At 41.4% G+C, this 19,434-nt stretch overlaps 1 protein-coding gene and 1 long non-coding RNA gene across 9 annotated transcripts in view; both read right to left on the bottom strand.

The window, feature by feature from the left end:
• The window catches only part of LOC141381964 (uncharacterized), a 1,176,553-nt gene that overhangs the window by 487,659 nt on the left and 669,460 nt on the right, over positions 1 to 19,434 (bottom strand). The gene's annotated exons all lie outside the window — the stretch shown is intronic.
• LOC108183327 (GDSL lipase Rv0518-like) overlaps positions 517 to 19,434 on the bottom strand; it is a 45,281-nt gene continuing 26,363 nt past the window's right edge. For 2 of the 8 annotated variants that reach the window (XM_073948977.1, XM_073948975.1), the window contains 3 exons: positions 5,505 to 5,541; positions 4,826 to 4,938; positions 517 to 4,648 (listed from right to left, as the gene is read on the bottom strand). In XM_073948977.1, coding sequence (XP_073805078.1) covers positions 4,247 to 4,648; positions 4,826 to 4,858 — 435 coding nt within the window. In that variant the 5' untranslated portion in view covers positions 4,859 to 4,938; positions 5,505 to 5,541 and the 3' untranslated portion in view covers positions 517 to 4,246. Of the gene's footprint in view, positions 4,699 to 4,750; positions 5,542 to 6,212; positions 6,335 to 19,434 lie in introns of those variants that run through there. The other 6 variants (XM_073948976.1, XM_073948973.1, XM_073948974.1 and 3 more) reach the window with 6 other exon arrangements.

Raw genomic sequence — 19,434 nt, 5'->3', positions numbered from 1 at the left:
ATTATAGTCATGATATCATTTCCCAGTCTGCACATTTGTTGAGCTGTTTCTACAGGGTTCACTGAAGGATCCTGGCATTTGTACTAGAGATAAGCAGATAAAGACATTAAAAAATTAAAAGAATGGTAATGCAACAAAAGATATAGGTTTAAAAAAACAAAGATATAGTAAAAAAAACATTTGTAATAATTACAGCAATGAGTTGAATGCGGTCTGCTTCAGCATTCAAGGGATCTTTGAAGGTGAGGCTATTTCGAGAGTAAGCATTGTATTTAATGAGAAGGATAAATAAACAATGAATGGTAATATGAGGCATATATATTGTTTTATGATTATTATCTTTACGTACATAAAAAATGTTGTTGATCTGTATCTGTATTTTGACAACGGCACTAAAAATGCATTCATGTAATGCATCCACAAGTTAGACAAAACAGTTTTTATATAAAGTAAATTATTGACTTCTAAAGTTTGTGTGTATAGTAATTGCAGTAATAAACCCTTTTCACGATGATGTCACTTAATTCAATTCAATTCAGCTTTATTTGTATAGCGCTTTTACAATGTAGATTGTGTCAAAGCAGCTTCACATAAATGGTCATAGTAATTGGAACAGTGTGGTTCAGGTTTTAGTGTTTAAGTTCAGTTCAGTTCAGTTTAGCTCTGTTCAGTGTGATTTAATCATTACTGAGAGTTCAAACACTGAAGAGCAAATTCAGTGGCGACAGCGGAGAGGGAAAAAAAACTTCACCTGATGGGAGTGAAGAAAAAAAACCTTGAGAGAACCAGACTCAGTTGGGCACGACCATTTTAATTTCTCCGCTGGCCAAAAGTCTTGTGCAGAACTTCATTCGCCGTGGTTTATGCTGGAAGATGGCCTCAATGAAGACTCGTCTGTCCCTGGAGCGTCGCTGGAATCAGACTCATGTTCTCCACTCCCCACGACCATCAGCGCAGCAGCAGCTCAGGATATGGCCTGGTCCCGGATATGGAATCCTTGGGATCATCACGTCGCTGGTCTTGGATCCAATCAGTGACTCCGCCTAATCTGAGGACCTCGGGATGAGTATCCCCAGGTGAAAATAGAGAATAAAGAGAATAATTAGCGTAGCTGCTGTTCATAGTGTATATAAGCAAGATGTAGAAGGCAGTGTGGAACCTGCTAGGTGATGCACTGAGTGTATGCTTTACTAAACAGATAGGTCTTTAATCTAGTTTTGAACTGGGAGAGTGTGTCTGAGCCTCGGACATTACCAGGAAGGCTATTCCAGAGTGTAGGAGCCATGAAAGAGAAGGCTCGACCTCCTTTACTTGATTTTGCTATTCTAGGTACTACCAGAAGCCCTGAATTTTGAGATCTTAAGGAGCGAGTTGGTTCGTAGCGAGACAGAAGGTTGGTTAGATAAACAGGAGCTAGATTATTTAGAGCTTTATAGGTGAGAAGTAATATTTTAAATTCAATACGAAATTTAACAGGCAGCCAGTGTAAGGAGGATAAAATTGGGGTTATATGATCATATTTTCTAGACCTGGTCAGAACTCTGGCTGCTGCATTTTGCACTAATTGAAGTTTGTTAATAGAGGATGCTGGGCAGCCAGCAAATAGAGCATTACAGTAATCCAGTCTCGAAGTCATAAAAGCATGGACTAGCTTTTCTGCATCTGAGATGGATAGCATATTTCGTAATTTAGCGATATTTCTCAGATGAAAGAAGGCAGTTTTTGTGACATGGGATATATGGTTTTTAAAAGTTAGATTGCTGTCTAATATGACACCCAGATCTTTTATAGTAGAGCTAAAGCTAACTTTGTATCCCTCTAATTGTAAATTGAGTTGCGAGATCTGCTGTGTGCAAGATTTAGGCCCAATAAGTAATAATTCTGTTTTGTCTGAGTTTAAGAGAAGAAAATTGTTTGTCATCCAGTCTTTAATGTCTTTGATACACTCAGTTAGTTTAGAAAGTTCAGACGTCTCGTCAGGTTTAGTGGAAATATATAATTGAGTATCATCTGCATAGCAGTGAAAGCTGATCCCATGTCTTCTAATAATGTCTCCCATAGGTAGCATGTAAATTGTAAACAGTAAAGGGCCTAAAACTGATCCTTGAGGCACCCCATACTTTACTGGGCAGATTTGTGAAGGCTGTCCATTAAGATTTACAAACTGGTAGCGGTCAGTTAAGTATGACTTAAACCATTGTAGAGCCTGTCCCTGGACACCTGTAGACTTTAAGCGATTTATGAGGATATTGTGGTCAATGGTATCAAATGCCGCACTAAGATCGAGTAAAACTAATAGCGAGACGCACCCTCGGTCAGCAGCTAAGAGTAAATCGTTGGTTATTTTCACTAAGGCGGTTTCTGTACTGTGGTGAGCCCTGAAACCTGACTGAAACACTTCAAAAATATTGTTCGTCTGCAGAAAAGAGCATAATTGAGTGGAAACAACTTTTTCTAGTATTTTAGACATAAATGGAAGATTTGAAATAGGCCTATAGTTAGCTAAGTTGTTGGTGTCTAGTTGCGGTTTCTTAATAATAGGCTTAATAACAGCTAGCTTGTAAGAGTTTGGAACATGGCCTATAGATAAAGAAGAGTTGATAATGTTAAGAAGAGGTTCTCCTATAGCAGGTAGCAGCTCTTTCAGTAATTTTGTTGGAATTGAGTCCAGCATACACGTAGCTGGTTTAGAGCTATTTATAATTTTCACTAACTCTTCATGTTCTATGATTTTGAAGCAGTGTAGGTTATTATTATGATTTAATGAAATATTTACAGGATTTGGAGTATAAGCCGGTGCAGAAAGTTTGGCATCTCCTATTTTCTGTCTAAAGCCTTCTATTTTATTACTGAAAAAATTCATGAAGTCATCACTACTAATTTGCGGTGGAGTAGTTTGTTCCAAGGATGACCGATTATTTGCTAATTTAGAGATGGTGTTAAATAAAAATCTAGGATTGTTATGATTATTTTCTATCAGTTTGCGCAGGTGCTCGGTCCTGGCAGATTTTAGAGCCCTCCTATAGCTGGACATACTGTCTTTGTACGCAATTCTAAAGACCTCTAAATTAGTTTTTTTCCATTTACGTTCCAGGGCGCGGGTTGCTGTTTTGAGCGCACGAGTATGACTATTATACCATGGTATAGTTTTAATCTCTCTAGCCTTTTTTAATTTTATGGGTGCCACAGTATTTAGTGTGCTAGTAAAGATGGCATCCATACTGCTGGTTACTACATCAAGATCATTTGAGTTTGCGGGTGCATTATGAAATAGAGAGAGATCAGGTAAGTTATTTATAAATTCATCTTTAGTTGACGGAACAATAGTTCTACTAGGGCGGAGTATTGGAGCGGGTTTGCTGATTTCAGGTAAACATAGCTTATATAGTAAGAGGTAGTGATCTGTAATATCATCACTTTGTGGTATAATGTCTACGTCAATAACCTCGATTCCATAAGACAGAATTAGATCTAATGTATGCTTTAAGCGATGGGTTGGACCCACAACGTTTTGCTTTATCCCAAGTGAGTGTATTAAATCCATAAACGCGAGCCCTAATGTATCATTAGCGTCATCTATGTGGATGTTAAAGTCACCTACAATTAGCATTTTATCAGTTTTGACTAGTAAGTCAGAAATAAAATCAGAAAATTCTTTTAGAAATTTGACATAGGGTCCTGGGGGTCTATATATGGTGATTAAAGCGAGAGATAACATAGGTTTTTGTATAGTATCTGGAAGCTGAACATTAAGCGATAATACTTCAAAGGAGCTAAACATAAGTCCGTTTCTCTGTTTAATATTAAGGAAATCACTAAAGATTGATGCAACTCCACCACCACGACCAGTTTGACGAGCCTCATGTTTATATAAGAATCCTGGAGGAGTTGCTTCATTTAAGCTAATATAGTCATTTTGTTTCAGCCAGGTTTCAGTGAGACAGAGTGCATTAAGATTGTTTTCTGTTATTATTTCATTAATGATAAGTGCTTTAGGTGCAAGTGACCTGATGTTTAGGAGACCAAGTTTTACGAAATTTGTATTTTCACTTTCTACTGGTTTTTCTGGTTTGATTCTTACTAGATTTTTCCTGGAGCACACAGTACGTTTATTTCTTAATCTAATAATACGAGGAACAGACACAGTCTCTATAGGATTCGCCAGATATGCGTTACTGATGTTTAAGTGGGGTGAACAAGAGTCTAGGTGGCTATAGTGTGAATTTTGTGAATTTTTACCTGCTAGTCAGATGGTGCGAAGTAGTCTGGAGATGTTGTCCGACAGGAGTTCAGCTCCGGCTCGACTGGGGTGCAGGCCGTCAGGACGGAAGAGCCTAGGACGCTCCCAGAAAAGATTCCAGTTATTAGCAAAGAGCAATTTCTGTTCTTTACACCATGTTATTAGCCATTCATTCAAAGCTAAAAGTCTACTGAACCTTTCATTTCCTCGGCGGTAGGTAGGAAGCGGCCCAGAAACGATGATCTGCGTGGCGGGCGAGGTGCGTCGAACCGTCTCGATCAGGCTCCTGAAGTCCTTCTTCAGGATCTCCGACTGCCGGAGCCCGGTGTCGTTTGTCCCCACGTGGAGGACAACGGCACCAGGGCTCTCGGCAGTGCCCAGCATTAAGTCATCTTTATTTAAATTGTGCTTAACACAATAAAAATAGTTTTCAAAGCACTTTACAGTATGCAAACATTCTGGAAAAATGACAAAATCACTTTAAAGCAAGGTCAAGTCATTACTGTTCAGTGTTGTTTCAAAAGCTGCGTTAAGTTTATACAGCAATTATAATAAAAACAAAATGAAGTCACGTAAAATTCATGCCTGGAGGTGCTGATCCTGGCAGCATCTCAGCATCTCTTCTCCTTATATATTTCTGGAAAAGTTCCATCTTTGTGCCAGGTCTGGAACTCTGCCTTTTTACCCACTTGACAAATCTGAAAATGGAGAGAACACCTTTGAAAAACACTACACTTGGAGAGACAAACACTATACTGTATGTTACTGTCTGAATCCTCTGTAACCGTTGCCTCATAAAGGTCCTTGAAGGACATGGCAGCAAAGTTGCCAAAACCAACAAGAACCTGGTCTTCCTGGGCTGGTGTGCCATGGCCCTCTCTGACACGGCGCTCGCTGATGGCAGCCATCATGACAGGAAACAAGCCAGCATACCGCAGCAATGCGTCTTTGTTTCCCATGATGAATGACTGGGTGGTGTCACCAGCCTCACGCTCCCGCTGATGCACGGCCAGCACCATGGCTGCATAACCAACATCATTGGAAAGCAACCATTTAAAGGTTTTACCCCGGTACTGGCCGAACTGCAGGGCGCTTTCGCTGAGCACGAGCTGGTGACAAGACGAGTCACCACCCGCTGCTGCCACGCGAGCGATAGCCTCCTCCTTGACCCTTGCCGCAGGCCATGAACGGCCCGGAGTGGGAATTTTTCTGTAGGCAGCAGCAAGAGCTACTGCCTCAGGTGATGGTTTAAGGGTCAGCTCACCGGTGGCCTCCCTGCGAAACTGGGCACTGTAGTCCATCTACAACAGACACACACACACAAAAAATTTATAAAAAAATAAAGAAAATCACAGTGTGGTTAAAACTCAAGTTCAAAACAAGTTAATTAACATTTAACAACAAAATGAACAAATACATTCTACTCAAAGTGCGGTTTTACATGACACCAGTAATTTATAGTATATATATATATATATATATATATATATATATATATATATATATATATATGTTTATATAATACATATACATATATATATATACATATACACAGATATATATATATCTTAACACAAAACCTACCATCCCCCCACACAACACACCCCCAGCCACAAGCTGGGGATCAAAAAGATATTATTGTACAATAACAATAAAATGCATTTACAAAAACAGCTACTTCGTAGTAACGTAACTTTTTTAAAATATAAAACCAGGCACTTGTGTTTTTTAATGACACAAGATAACGACGATTTCTACAATAAACATGCAACTTGTAGTAATTGTATTAAAAAAAAACAGGCAAAACACTGTAAACCCACAAGTACCGTCGAGTTTACTACAGTAATAACTTATTTTAAAATTATATTGTTTTATTAGACTGGTTTGTTATTTTGATGTTACGACGTCGACGACCAAGTCACTTTACAGTGCAAATACAATGCAGAATCACACGAAAGGCATGCTCGCTTACCTTTTGAAAGAAGAAAAATAAAGACAGAATGTCCTGAAATTGTGTTTTTTAATCGTGATGAGGTGCGTAACAATGCCAATGTTAATGATGCAAACAACGCCAAGGATCCGTGTGTACTGTGTACCGCTATGCTTTCTCCCCCACTTTATAAATAGCGCTGCCAGGAGGTCCCGCCCAGCAGCCAATCGGAGCGCACGCTCAGTGGAACTTTCTCAAAGGGCCAACGGCACGCTACAAGACATGACCAAATTCGGAAGCACGCTTAGTGGAACTTTGCGTCGACCAATCCCGAGCCAGACGTCGGGCCAATCAGGAAGAAGGGAAAGTGGAACTGTGGAACGGGAAGGGAACCGAAGATTCTCCAGCAAGAGGCGAAAGGATGACACGCAAATCCGTGAAGTGCTCCATATTGCTTTTTCAGTGCGTGGGTAAAAGTACAGAAATGAAAAAAGACAAAAGGCTTTTCACGATTCCAAATGGTGCATGAGGATGGATTTAGCAAATCGTGGGAGGTGCTGCTGGGTCAACTGGAAAGTCTACATGCATGGTGAAAACGAATGTGGGATGCTCTGATCGTTTGTTTTGTTGTGCTAATGCACTTCCAAAGCCCTTGCTTTAGTGGGACTTTGCCATAGGCTATCCTGACACTCTAATTTCCCCCTGTCCATAAACTTGGTGACCTACTGCATCAATCAGTGTGCCTAGCACTGACAGGGCCAAAGCTCTGTAAAGCACGGGATACAAGTGGGAACATGGCTCTAGGATAGAAAGGAGAAAAGACAAAAGGTTTTTTACGATTCCAAATGGTGCATGAGCAGGGTTTTAGCTGTTGGGATAGTTTACAGTTTAACCCAAAAAATGACCAGTCTGATAGATGAAGAAGAGCTAGAGTCAGAGATTCAAATAAATAAATAAATCAAGTTTACCTAAGATAGTTTGCAGTTTCATCATCAGAAGCCAGCTTCAACACTCACAATAAGTTCCTAGGCTGCTCTGCTTACAATCACCAATCAATAACAATTATACTCTGACATAATGTCATTTCCAACTGAACACTGTGATTATCAGTTTTCATGGAACAGGCAGATAGCAGCTCATAGCTGATATCTAATGAGAGAGAAAGAGAGTTTTGAGCAATCCAGAACTGTTAATGTATGTTTACTCAATTTAAACATACATTAAACATAACATTAACTTCAATAACATAATTTTATTGTAATCTTTTACTCAAGCCCGTCCTAAAACATATAAAACAGAGTTGACATGCTTTTTCAAAGTAATGCTGTTACAGTCAACAACAGTTTTAGATCTTTCAGGGGTTAACTGCATCCATCAAAGTATTATTTCAACCCCCATTTATGTTACTTATATATTACTAAAAATAATTAAATCCAACCATAAAGCTGCTTGTTTGCACAGACTTACATGGCACATTTTTTATACAGACATGTCTCTGTTACTTTTACAGCCAAAAGTCAAAAGTCATGGTGAGGGCTAAATCAAGATAACAGTGCAGTCACACAGAATCTCATCTTCTAATACAAAACATAAGCTATTCTTTACTCCCATAATGTTACTGTCAGTTTCTGTGCTTAGTTTTTGGCTACTAGACACTCAATATTTAGATTTTAGCTTTTCATTGACAATTAATTGCCAAAGGCATTTTTTATCTTAAAATCGGTTCTAAAATCATTTTAAACCTAAGAGCTTAGCTGAGCCATTTACTGCATTCTGCTCTCATCTGTTTCTTTTTATATCAGAGTTTAACACCAAAAGCAACAAGAAATTGAGAATGAAATCTTACTAACAGCGCTTAGCTTTTGCTTGATTAATCTGCAAACCATCCCAAGATGTGGAAACTGTCCAGATCGGTCCAATCCAGTTAGGGTCATATTTTTTTCGGGATAGCTCCTGGTGCATCATTGATCAATCAACCTCGCCCTAATATTTCTAGGTTTCTTGTCTGACTTTTGTGGCCACTACTATCTAATGGATACCGATTAAGATGTTATTTAAGAATTTATTTATTTATTTAACTATTTCTTTCCCTAATAATCTGACCTACTCTATTCTTAGGATTCGGGCCCTTTTGTCTGTGAAACAGCAAGATAGCAGTGGTGGAACTAAATACAATCTCGGGTTAATTTAGTCCACTACTAAATAAAAACCAGTCCAAGTTTTATCCCCGAGAATGTCCTAAAAGCCTCTTACACACCCGTACTTACACACTGAGTACTTAACTCTGGGTGGAGGAGGTACACCCCTTAACTACTGTTATACTTATTACTATCGTTATAGGTGTACCGCAAAATGCACCAGCTCACAAGGGGATTCCACACAAAGCTACCACAAAATTTTTCCTTTCATTCACGTCTGAATGAGAACCCAACAGCTTTCCGTTACTACCCACTACTCCACAGACCATCCCTAGTCTATAATATTTTAAATCTTTCTACATTTCTTTTTGTTGATTGATCAATGGTGTCACCAGTAAACAAGTGCCATGCGTCCATCAAAACTGTAGGGATAGTATACAGTTTAACCCAAAGAATGACCAGTCAGGTATATAAAAAAGAGCCAGAGTCAGAGATTTAAATAAATAAATCAAGTTTACAGAAGATAGTTTGCAGTTTCATCAGCTGAAACCAGCTTCAACTCTCGCAATGAGTTCCTAGGCCGCTCTGCTTACAATCACCAATCAATAACAATTATACTCTCACATAACGTCATTAACTGCGTCATACATATAGGTGTTATAGCCTTATTGGTTAAAACGCAGATAGACTAGGAGAATTTCCACGTGGGGTTTGTGCGTATATTCTGAACAATATCTTAAAGGTGCAGTAGGTGATCTGCCAAAATGCTAACCGCTTAGCATATTATCTTTGGACGGCGGCGAGGGACTGTGATTTAAAGCCACACCCCCTGAAATCGCGAACGCGCGCTCCGCGTCACAACAGCAGACAGACAACCCCACTAGTTCATGTCATTTGCCAGTTAGTTAGTGCCAGCGCCATGCAGGAATTACATTTATTACTTAGCCACACTTACATGCTATTTCAGAGTGAATATTCAGAGTAGCGACAAACAGTACAGGAAGGCTGTCATTGTTAAAAAATGACCAAACGTAACTATAAAAGCAACTTCAGCTCAATAAAGCAGGTTAGGCTGAAAAGCGCTATTTGCTGATGTTTTGTTGTTAAACTAAATATAAATATTTCTATAAATCATTATCAATGCTGTAAAATGACCTTATGAAACTGAAAATAATCACATCAATATTTCACCGCAAGATTTCAGTGGCTGAACAACACGTCTGTGCATATAAGTCATTCATAACACAACACAATCTAACATCAGCTTAGCCTGACTAAAATAGTTTTAAAACAATTCAATTCAATTCAATTCAGCTTTATTTGTATAGCGCTTTTACAATGTAGATTGTGTCAAAGCAGCTTCACATAAATGGTCATAGTAACTGGAACAGTGTGGTTCAGGTTTTAGTGTTTAAGTTCAGTTTAGTTCAGAACAGAACATTACCTCTCTAATAGTAATACTTCCGCCATGGTGTTGTCCTTTCTTCAGCGTGCTAAAGTAACACCAATATTGATTCAGGTTTTTAAAAGTTTTAATTCAGCATTTGATTTCTCCCGGTCCGTCTCGGGACCGCGCGCGGTCGCTTATACAGACGGGCACACGCTTATGGCTTATGCGTGATATGCGTGAACAGATGCACAGAAGTCCAAATCTACATCTGCTGACAGACAGCCTGACCTGCTTATCGGAATTATGGGAGATGACAGTCCGACTCTATTTAATTGGATGAACATTTTTTAGTTTTATGCTTTACCCAGAATATAAAAATACATATAAACACATTTAGATCAATTACTGTAATCATTACTATAGGACTGTGAAGAGACTTTTAACCAGAACAAAAATTAGTGATTGTCTTCAGAAATTCAGTTTCTGAAGATAATCACCTACGGCACGTTTAAGCATAAACGTCAGACATCCCTTAGACTGATTAAAGCTGACTCCAGACCTGTGAAACGGATCAACAATTAAATAGAACACACACACTTAAAGTAAAATCTGTTACTTATTCAAGGCTGAGTGTACTCTCAGCCATCTTTATGAAAACTGGTTAAAAATTGGTATAGTCTACATTCAGGCAGTTATATTCTTATCATAGTCATAGTCTATCTTGAATAAAAAGTAGAATTACTTTAAAAGAATTAACCGTAAAAACAGCAAAATCACTTTAGACATTTTAGACAGTATTAACTCATAGAAATAACAATAGAAACAGTTGATTCCAGTCCTCAGCCCTCAGTTCCACTTAAAGGGTCACGAAACACCAAAACACATTTTTTGAGCTGTTGACAGTCGTATATGTGTCCCACACTGCTAAAAACACTATTAGGACACTTATATTTCACTAAAAAGTGTAAATTGGTTGTTTTTGCGTTATTTCAAGCAAATTCGTACTTCCGGTTTGAAACGAATTTTTGAAGCTGTGTCATGGTCATGACATAATAGCGTGTATTCCAGCGTGCAGACTGGGCGTCTGTGCCTGAGTGAGTCTTATTACGTCTTACAGTGTGTTGCATTAATGCATGAGTAAGGCTTGGTTCAAACCAATCAGCGCGCTCTATTGTGCAACTTCATTAATCATTAATATTCATTACTGTCAGAGTGTAGACGACAAAGACGCCACGTTGTGTTGGCAAAACAAGCGTGAAGTGTTGCTTTTATAGTTTGCTGCAGTTAAGTTTCGTTTTCATTTTCTCTCTGTGAGAGTTCAGACTCGTGTGGATTAAGTGTACGCGACGCGCGACAACAATAACTTACGTGTCTAAGGAGGATTATTGTTTACCTGAGAGCTTTTCTGATCTGCTAACGCTGAGATCCGGAGTAGCAGTCGATTCTGTTCCCTTATGGAATTCCAGTTCCCCCTCCACGAAGTGTATCTGCTAACAGCGTATGCGGACACAGCCGGATTTGCGGGCACCGGATTCGCTTGTAACGTTAGTCTCCTCTAAATAAAGACGCGGCTCTAGTTGCTGGTGATTGTCCTGTCTCTACAGATTTGGTAAGTGAGCGACCAGTGCTCTTTGTTTATTCAGTTCGTATTTTATTCGTATCAAACAAACTATTGCACCGAGTGTAAACAAGTTTGCACTAACAGTTACAACCAAACTATAACCTCGTGTTGGATTGTGTGACCGGAATAACACACGCGGTTTTCTGACGCTACCTGCCGTGTGCATCTAAGTTTCCGGGAAATGCAAAGTTTTTTTTTTCTCTCATTCGCCGTGCGGTATCAAACATTGCATGACGAATACACGCTTAGAGCAGTTCCTCGAATCAAATATCTCGTTTGTCGCGAGGGACATGAATGAATTCCCTTCCTCCGACACTCCCCCCTAAACAGAGCTGGACATGCCCACTTTTCTGACTTTTTCCAAAGTAGAGGTGTGAAAACACCCTGCTGAAACGAGGGGGTTTCATGGCCCTTTAAGGTCTCCGTGACCTCTGACCTAGTTTGGTGGCTTCTGATAATAGTTATAAAGAGACAGGCAAATGCACTGAACATTCTTATATTAAGCAATGTGTTACCTTATTCATTAATTAAAATAATTTCACAATTAAATCCTCATTCAAATGATGAAATAATTATATTTAATTAAAAAAAATCATGAGAAACAAGATGATGAGAAAAGGATAAACGTTGGTCCATGATAAGACGGATTGGAAAGCAGAAATCCGAATCCTTCAGCAGGAGAACACGTGTTTCAGGATTGGAGGTTCAGTGGTAGAATTCTCCCCTGCCAGGCGGGAAACACAGGTCCGATTCCCGGCCAATGCAGTTGCTCGTTTGTGTTGCTACTCTTCCAGCTGCAAGTAACAGCCTTGTGGCAGCCACACAACACAAAGCCAAGAAACAACATTGGTCAGTATTGGTGGTTCAGTGGTAGAATTCTCGCCTGCCATGCAGGAGACCCGTGTCTGATTCCCGACCAATGCAATTCTTGTTTTGTGTTGCTACTCTTCCAGCTGGAAGGCTAACAGCCTTGCAGCAATCACACCCCACTAGGGCAGTAGCATAACCATATCAACATTGGTGATTTTGGTAGAAATCTTGCCTGCCATGTGGGAGACCTAGGTTCGATTCCCTGCTAATGCAATTGCTGTTTTGTGTGGCTCCTCTTCTAGCTCTGGTTGACGGCCTTTAAGCACTCACACAACACAAAAGCAAGGAAGAACATGGGTCAGCATTAGTGGTTCAGTGGTAGAATTCTTGCCTGCCTTGCGGGCGACCCGAGGCCGATTTCTGTCCAATGCAATTCCTCTCTTGTGTTGCTACTCTTCCAGCTCTTGGTAACAGCCTTGCAGCAATCACACCCCACTAGGGCAGCACCATAAGCATATCAGCATTGGTGGTTCACTGGTAGAATTCTACCCTGCCATGCCGGAGACCCGTGTCCGATTCCCAGCCAATGCAATTCCTTTTTTGTGTTGCTACTCTTCCAGCTCTGGGTAACAGCCTTGCAGCAATCACACCCCACTAGGGCTGCAGTAAAAGCTTATCAGCATTCGTGGTTCAGCGGTAGAATTCTCGCCTGCCACATGGTAGACCTAGAGTCGATTCTCGGCTAATACAAGTGCGATTTTGTGTGGCTCCTTTTTTTAGCTCTGGTTGGCGGCCTTTTAGCACTCACACACTACAAAGGCAAAATACCATATCGGTAAGCATTGGTAGCTCAGTGGTAAAATTCTTGCCTGCCATGTGGGAGACCCAGGTCCGATTCCCGGCCAATGCAATTCCTGTTTTGTGTTGCTACTCTTCCAGCTCTGGGTAACAGCTTTGCAGCAATCACACCCCACTAGGGGAGCAGTATAAGCATATCTGTATTGGTGGTTCAGTGGTAGATTTCTTACCTGCTATGCGGGAGAACTTGAGGCAATCCCCGGCTAATACAAGTGCGTTTTTGTGTGGCTCCTGTTTCAGCTCTGGTTGACGGCCTTTTAGCACTCACAAGACAAAGGCAAAAAAAGAGCATTGAGCAGCATTGGTGGTTCAGTGGTAGAATTCTCGCCTGCCACACGGGAGACCCGGGTTCGATTCCTGGCCAATGTAATTCCTATTTTGTGTTACTACTCTTCCAGCTCTGGGTGACAGCTTTGCATCAATTACACCCCACTAGGGCTGCAGTATAATCATATCAGCATTGGTGGTTCAGTGGTACAATGCTCGCCTGCCACGTGGGAGACCTAGAGTCGATTTCTGGCTAAAACATGTGCGGTTTTAAGTGGCTCCTGTTTCATCTCTGGTTGATGGCCTTTTAGCACTCACACAACACAAAGGCAAGGAACAACATGGGTCAGCATTGGTCGTTCAGTGGTAGAATTCTTGCCTGCCACGCGGGAGACCTAGGTCGGTTTCCCGGCCAATGCACCTTCTGATTTTGGTTGCTACTCTTCCAGCACTGGGTAACAGCCTTGCAGCAATCACAACCCACTAGGGCTGCAGTAAAACCATATCAGCATTGGTGGTTTAGTTGTAGAATTCTCGCCTGCCACGCGGTAGACCTTGAGTCGCTTTCTGGCTAATACAAGTGCAGTTTTGTGTGGCTCCTTTTTCAGCTCTGGTTGACGGCCTTTTAGCACTCATACAACACAAAGGCAAGGAAGAACATGGGTCAGCATTAGTGGTTCAGTGGTAGAATTCTCGCCTGCCATGCGGGAGACCCGGGTCCGATTCCCGGCCAATGCAATTCCTGTTTTGTGTTGCTACTCTTCCAGCTCTTGGTAACAGCCTTGTATCAATCACACCCCACTAGGGCTGCTACGTAAGCATATCAGCATTGTTGGTTCAGTGGTAGATTACTTGCCTGCCACACAGAAGACCATGGTCCGATTCCCGTCTATTACAATTCCTGTTTTGTGTAGCTACTCTTCCAGCTCTGGGTAACAGCCTTGCAGTAATCACACCCCACTAGGGCTGCAGAATAAGCATGTCAGCAATGGTGGTTCAGTGGTAGATTTCTCGTCAGATTACTTGCCTGCCACACAGAAGACCATGGTCCGATTCCCGGCCAATGCAAGTGCTGTTTTGTGTTGCTACTCTTCCAGCTTTGGGTAACAGCCTTGCATCAATCACACCCCACTAGGGCTGCAGAATAAGCATGTCAGCAATAGTGGTTCAGTGGTAGATTTCTCGCCTCCCCCGTGAAAGACCCTGGTCAGATTCCCGTCCATTCCAATTCCTATTTTGTGTTGCTACTCTTCCAGCTCTGGGTAACAGCCTTGCAGCAATCACAACCCACTAGGGCTGCAGTATAAGCATATCGGCATTGCTGGTTCAGTGGTAGAAATCTCGCCTGCCACGCGGGAGACCTTGAGTCGATTCCTGGCTAATACAAATGCAGTTTTGTGTGGCTCCTTTTTCAGCTCTGGTTGACGGCCTTTTAGCACTCACACAACACAAAGGCAAGAAAGAACATGGGTCAGCATTGGTGGTTCAGTGGTAGAAACCTTGCCTGCCACGCGCGATACCCGGGTCCAATTCCCAGCCAATGCATTTCCTGTTTTGTGTTGCTACTCTTCCAGCTCTGGGCAACAGCCTTGCAGCAATCACACCTCACTAGGGCAGCACCATAAGCATATCAGCATTGGTGGTTCACTGGTAGAATTCTACCCTGCCATGCCGGAGACCCGTGTCCGATTCCCGGTCAATGCAATTACTGTTTTGTGTTGCTACTCTTCCAGCTCTGGGTATCAGCCTTGCAGCAATCACACCCCACTAGGGCTGCAGTAAAAGCATATCAGCATTGGTGGTTCAGCGGTAGATTTCTTGCCTGCCACACAGAAGACCCTGGTCCGATTCCCATCCATTACAATTCCTGTTTTGTGTAGCTACTCTTCCAGCTCTGGGTAACAGCCTTGCATCAATCACACCCCACTAGGGCTGCAGAACAAGCATTTCAGCATTGGTGGTTCAGTGGTAGATTTCTCGCCTGCCACGCGGGAGACCAGGGTCCGATTCCCGGCCAATGCAATTCCTGTTTTGTATTACTACTCTTCCAGCTCTGTGTAACAGCCTTGCAGCAATCACACTCCACTAGGGGCGCAGTATAAGCATATCAGTATTGGTGGTTCAGTGGTAGAATTCTCGCCTGCTACGCTGGAGACCTTGAGTCGATTCCCGACTAATAGAAGTGCGGTTTTGTGTGGCTCCTTTTTCAGCTCTGGTTGACATCTTTTTAGCACTCACACAACACAAAGGCAGTAAGAACATGGGTCAGCTTTGGTGGCTCAGTGGTAGAGTTCTCGCCTGCCACGCGGGAGACCCGGGTCCGATTCCCGGCCAATGAAAATCCTGTTTTGTGTTGCTACTCTTCCAGCTCTGGATATCAGCCTTGCAGCAATCACACCCCACTAGGGCTGTAGTAAAACCATTTCAGCATTGGTGGTTCAGTGGTAGAATTCTCGCCTGCCACGCGGTGGACAAAGAGTTGATTCCTGGCTAATACAAGTGTGGTTTTGTGTGGCTCCTTTTTCAGCTCTGGTTGACGGCCTTTTAGCACTCACACACTACAAAGGCAAAAAACTATATAAGCATTGGTGGCTCAGTGGTAGAATTCTCACCTGCCACGTGGGAGACCCGGGATTTGCAACTGTCAAACCAGAGGCTCTCTGTTGGACAATTCTGCTACAATTCAATGAACAAAGCTCGTGTGGAGAGGAAGGTATGGGTTGGACATATCTATGACTCTCTCAGAGAAGGGTATATGAGGTCAGCAGAGTTTCTGCTAAAAAACCTTCCCCTGGATAACATCATATTAACATCACTCTCTGCTCTAACGCCGTCTCTAATTCAATCCGATGCAGTTGTTGGAGCATTCACTACATTAGGAAAGGCCTTGCCAAATGTTGTCCCTCCAGAAGAGATTGGTCAGCTGGTTGAAGAATGCCGGGCCTACCAGATGGATGCTGACATGCTTCTTCATGTACCAAACTACATTGAAGGGGACTGTCGACTTGATGTAGACTGGTGGAGCCATGTTGCTTCCTTGAAAAATGCAGAAAGAGGTGTGAGGTATCCCACCCTGTGCAAACTTGTTAAAGCGCTTTTGTCCATTTTTACAGGCCCCTTGGTGGAAGGATTATTCAATTTAATGGATGATATCCTAGAGTCTGACAGGTGCTCCATTAATGTGGAAACATATGAGAGCCTCGCAGTGATCAAGTCCACACTTAAGGCCAGGGACTGGACAGCCTCAACTATGATCATTGACCAGCCTTTAAGGCGATCCTGCCTTTCCTCATTCCAAAACTACCAATTACATTTAAAGAAAACGAAAGAGACTGAACAGGCACTAAAGCAGAAAAGGCTTAGTGAGGCAGCAAGGATTCTGTCCTCAAAGGAGGCAAACAAATTGGCTCAACAGCCCCGAAAAATTAAAAGGCCAGCAAAATCCTCCTCTGCACAAGCCTCCACTTCCTCTGCTCAACAGGCCCTCCTGAAAAAGAGAAGACCACTCCAATCCTCCTCTGCACAAGCCTCCACCACCTCTGCTCAAGCCACCACCACCTCTGCTCAACAGGCCCTCCTGAAAAAGAGAAGACCACCCCAACCCTCCTCTGCACCAGTCTTAACCTCTGTACAAGTCATCACCTCCTCTGCACAAGCCTCCACTTCCTCTGCTCAACAGGCCCACCTGAAAAAGAGAAGACAACCCCAATCCTCCTCTGCATAAGCCTCCACTTCCTCTGCACAAGCCTCCACCACCTCTGCACAAGCCACCAACTCCTCTGGTCAACAGGCCCTGGAAAAAAGAAGACCACCCCAACCCTCCTCAGCACCAGTCTCCACATCATCTGCACCAACACAGTTTTTTCCTCTCTTTTATCAATCCAAAGCATCATCTAACATGTTAAAAAGAAAAGGTTATGAGGACCCAAAACAATGTTCATCAAAAAGGAAGAAATGAAGGGATGGAGACATGTTTTCCACACTGTCTTTTACAGTTATTTATTTTGTTTTTTCAGTTCAGTGGTCACCATTTGCATGTTTTGGACCAAAAACTAAGTTTAGAAAGGAAAAAATAAAGGGAAGGAGAAATGTTTTTTTGTTAATCCCATACTGTCTTTTACAGTATATTTATTTATTATGGTTTTTCAGTTGAATGGTGTATATTTTGCAATTAAATTTGTTAAAGAAAAATGAATGTGTGTCCTTTTCATGTCCTTTAGTTAATCAATTCCTGTGTACTTTGGAGTACTATTATTGCCACTTACTGACCTGTCTTGGTATGGCTGTAGCATCTGTAGCATTTACTTCCAGTGATTGTTCTAAGACGGGCTAATAATGTCAATCTAGGCACTGAACATATTGAGAAGAAAATGCTTTGTTTTCTTGAATAATACTGGGGGCATAATGCAAATAGGAAAATATCTAAAAAGAGCCACTTGACAATAATGATGATCAGGGTTAAAGTTCAGGCTCAGGAATTTTTTCCACTATCAGCCCTGCATTCTACATTTGGGTCCTCCTTCCTCTAACCCTGACAGAATGAACCGACCAACAAGACCTGGACCCAGCAGAATGAGCCTTACTGCTCCATTCCCCGTTGCTCCAGAGAGACTGGCAGAACTGCGAAAGCAATGGTGGGGAATGCCTTCACAACCTGCATCCGTAAACTGCTCCCTACCCACCCTCCCTTCCCAGTCTAGTCAAGAGGCTGACTATCGTTCTTTTCCTATGCTGAGGCCACAGAGAGAACCGGTAGTTCAACTAGCGGCATCCCTGTATGACCCCATCATGTCAGTGAAAGCTGTTCTCAAGGTTTCCCCCAAGCCGGTTAAGTCCACCATGGTCTACTTTGAGTCTTCTAAATCTCCTACCATCACCCTCAAGACTGTTAAACCTTTCACTGCCTTGTCTAACCCTGTTCCTGTGTTACAGCCTGCTCTGCAAGTTCCTGTTTTTTACTCTGCTGTGTTTCCAGCCACTTCACCTGACTCTAAGTTTGTTACAGATACTACAGAGGTGAAGTGCGCTGTTTCTACCCATCAGAAGCGAATGAGAAGGAGGCATGCCTTACAGCCTTACACTGATTCAAGTAATATTAATCATTCCCTAATTTCTGTTCCTGCTGTGTCCACTGATCTCTATCCTGTAAAGACTAACAATCTGCCGAGTCATAGTTTGTCCACAGCGGTCATCTCAGAGTCACCTGCTGTATCTGACTCCCACCTGAATGTTTGGCCACGAAATATACCAAACTGGATTTCAAAGAAACCCAGCAGATGTTTTCTGTTAATCACATCTCCATGGTGCTCATTTAAGTTTTTTTTGTCTTGTCCAGTACTTCCTCTGGGGACAGTTTTCTTTATGACTTTCCTTTGTTAGCTTCCCTTACTTTTGTTGCCTCTATCTGTCAGATTCAGGCTGCCATCATTAAAATAATTATATCATTAATAACAATGTTTGTCCCAGTTGAGACAGTGAATAAGTGAAATTTTATTTTATCTCTTTTGTAATGTAATAATGTACATGTAACGTAATTTTTTTGAAGACAACATTTTTATTTCCAAAAAGAAAATATTTTCTACATTTTAAAAACTACTGTTTTATTACATGTTAAAGCAGTGCATTCAAACTATTACTTTTGTATAACATGTCTTTATTGAGTTTTTTCAAGATTTTACATTACCCAAAACTTACCCTAGACAGGCTTTGGAATTTTTTTTTTTTTAATAAATAATAAAAAATTGCAAATAATTAAAATAATAAATTACACATATACATATACACAAAAAATATAATAAATAAATAAATAAAAATAAAATCAAGCATCAATTAACATCTCACAACTTCAGACTTCCGAAGCTTCTTCAATATCTCCGTTTTTTACAAAGTTCAAAAACACCTCCCAGATGTCACAAAATTCAGAGGATTTTTTCCTTATTATATATGTGAGCTTTTCAAGAGCCAAGCATGTTATAAGGTATCTCAACCAAAATCCAATGGAGGGACGAATAACATTTTTCCAGCATAAAGCAATACAACGCCTTGCTTGTATTAAACATAAATCAATAAATTTTCTTTCTTTAGTAGACAAGGCACAACTGTCTTCATACATATTCAATATATAAAACTATTGCTTTAAATTAAAGTTACTTATATTTTAGTCTGTTACTAAATTTAATC

Source organism: Danio rerio, chromosome 4, assembly GCF_049306965.1.
Source record: "Danio rerio strain Tuebingen ecotype United States chromosome 4, GRCz12tu, whole genome shotgun sequence".
NCBI lineage: Eukaryota > Metazoa > Chordata > Actinopteri > Cypriniformes > Danionidae > Danio > Danio rerio.
Note: the sequence above shows the minus strand (reverse complement) of the source record. Positions and strands in the feature narration are given on the sequence as shown.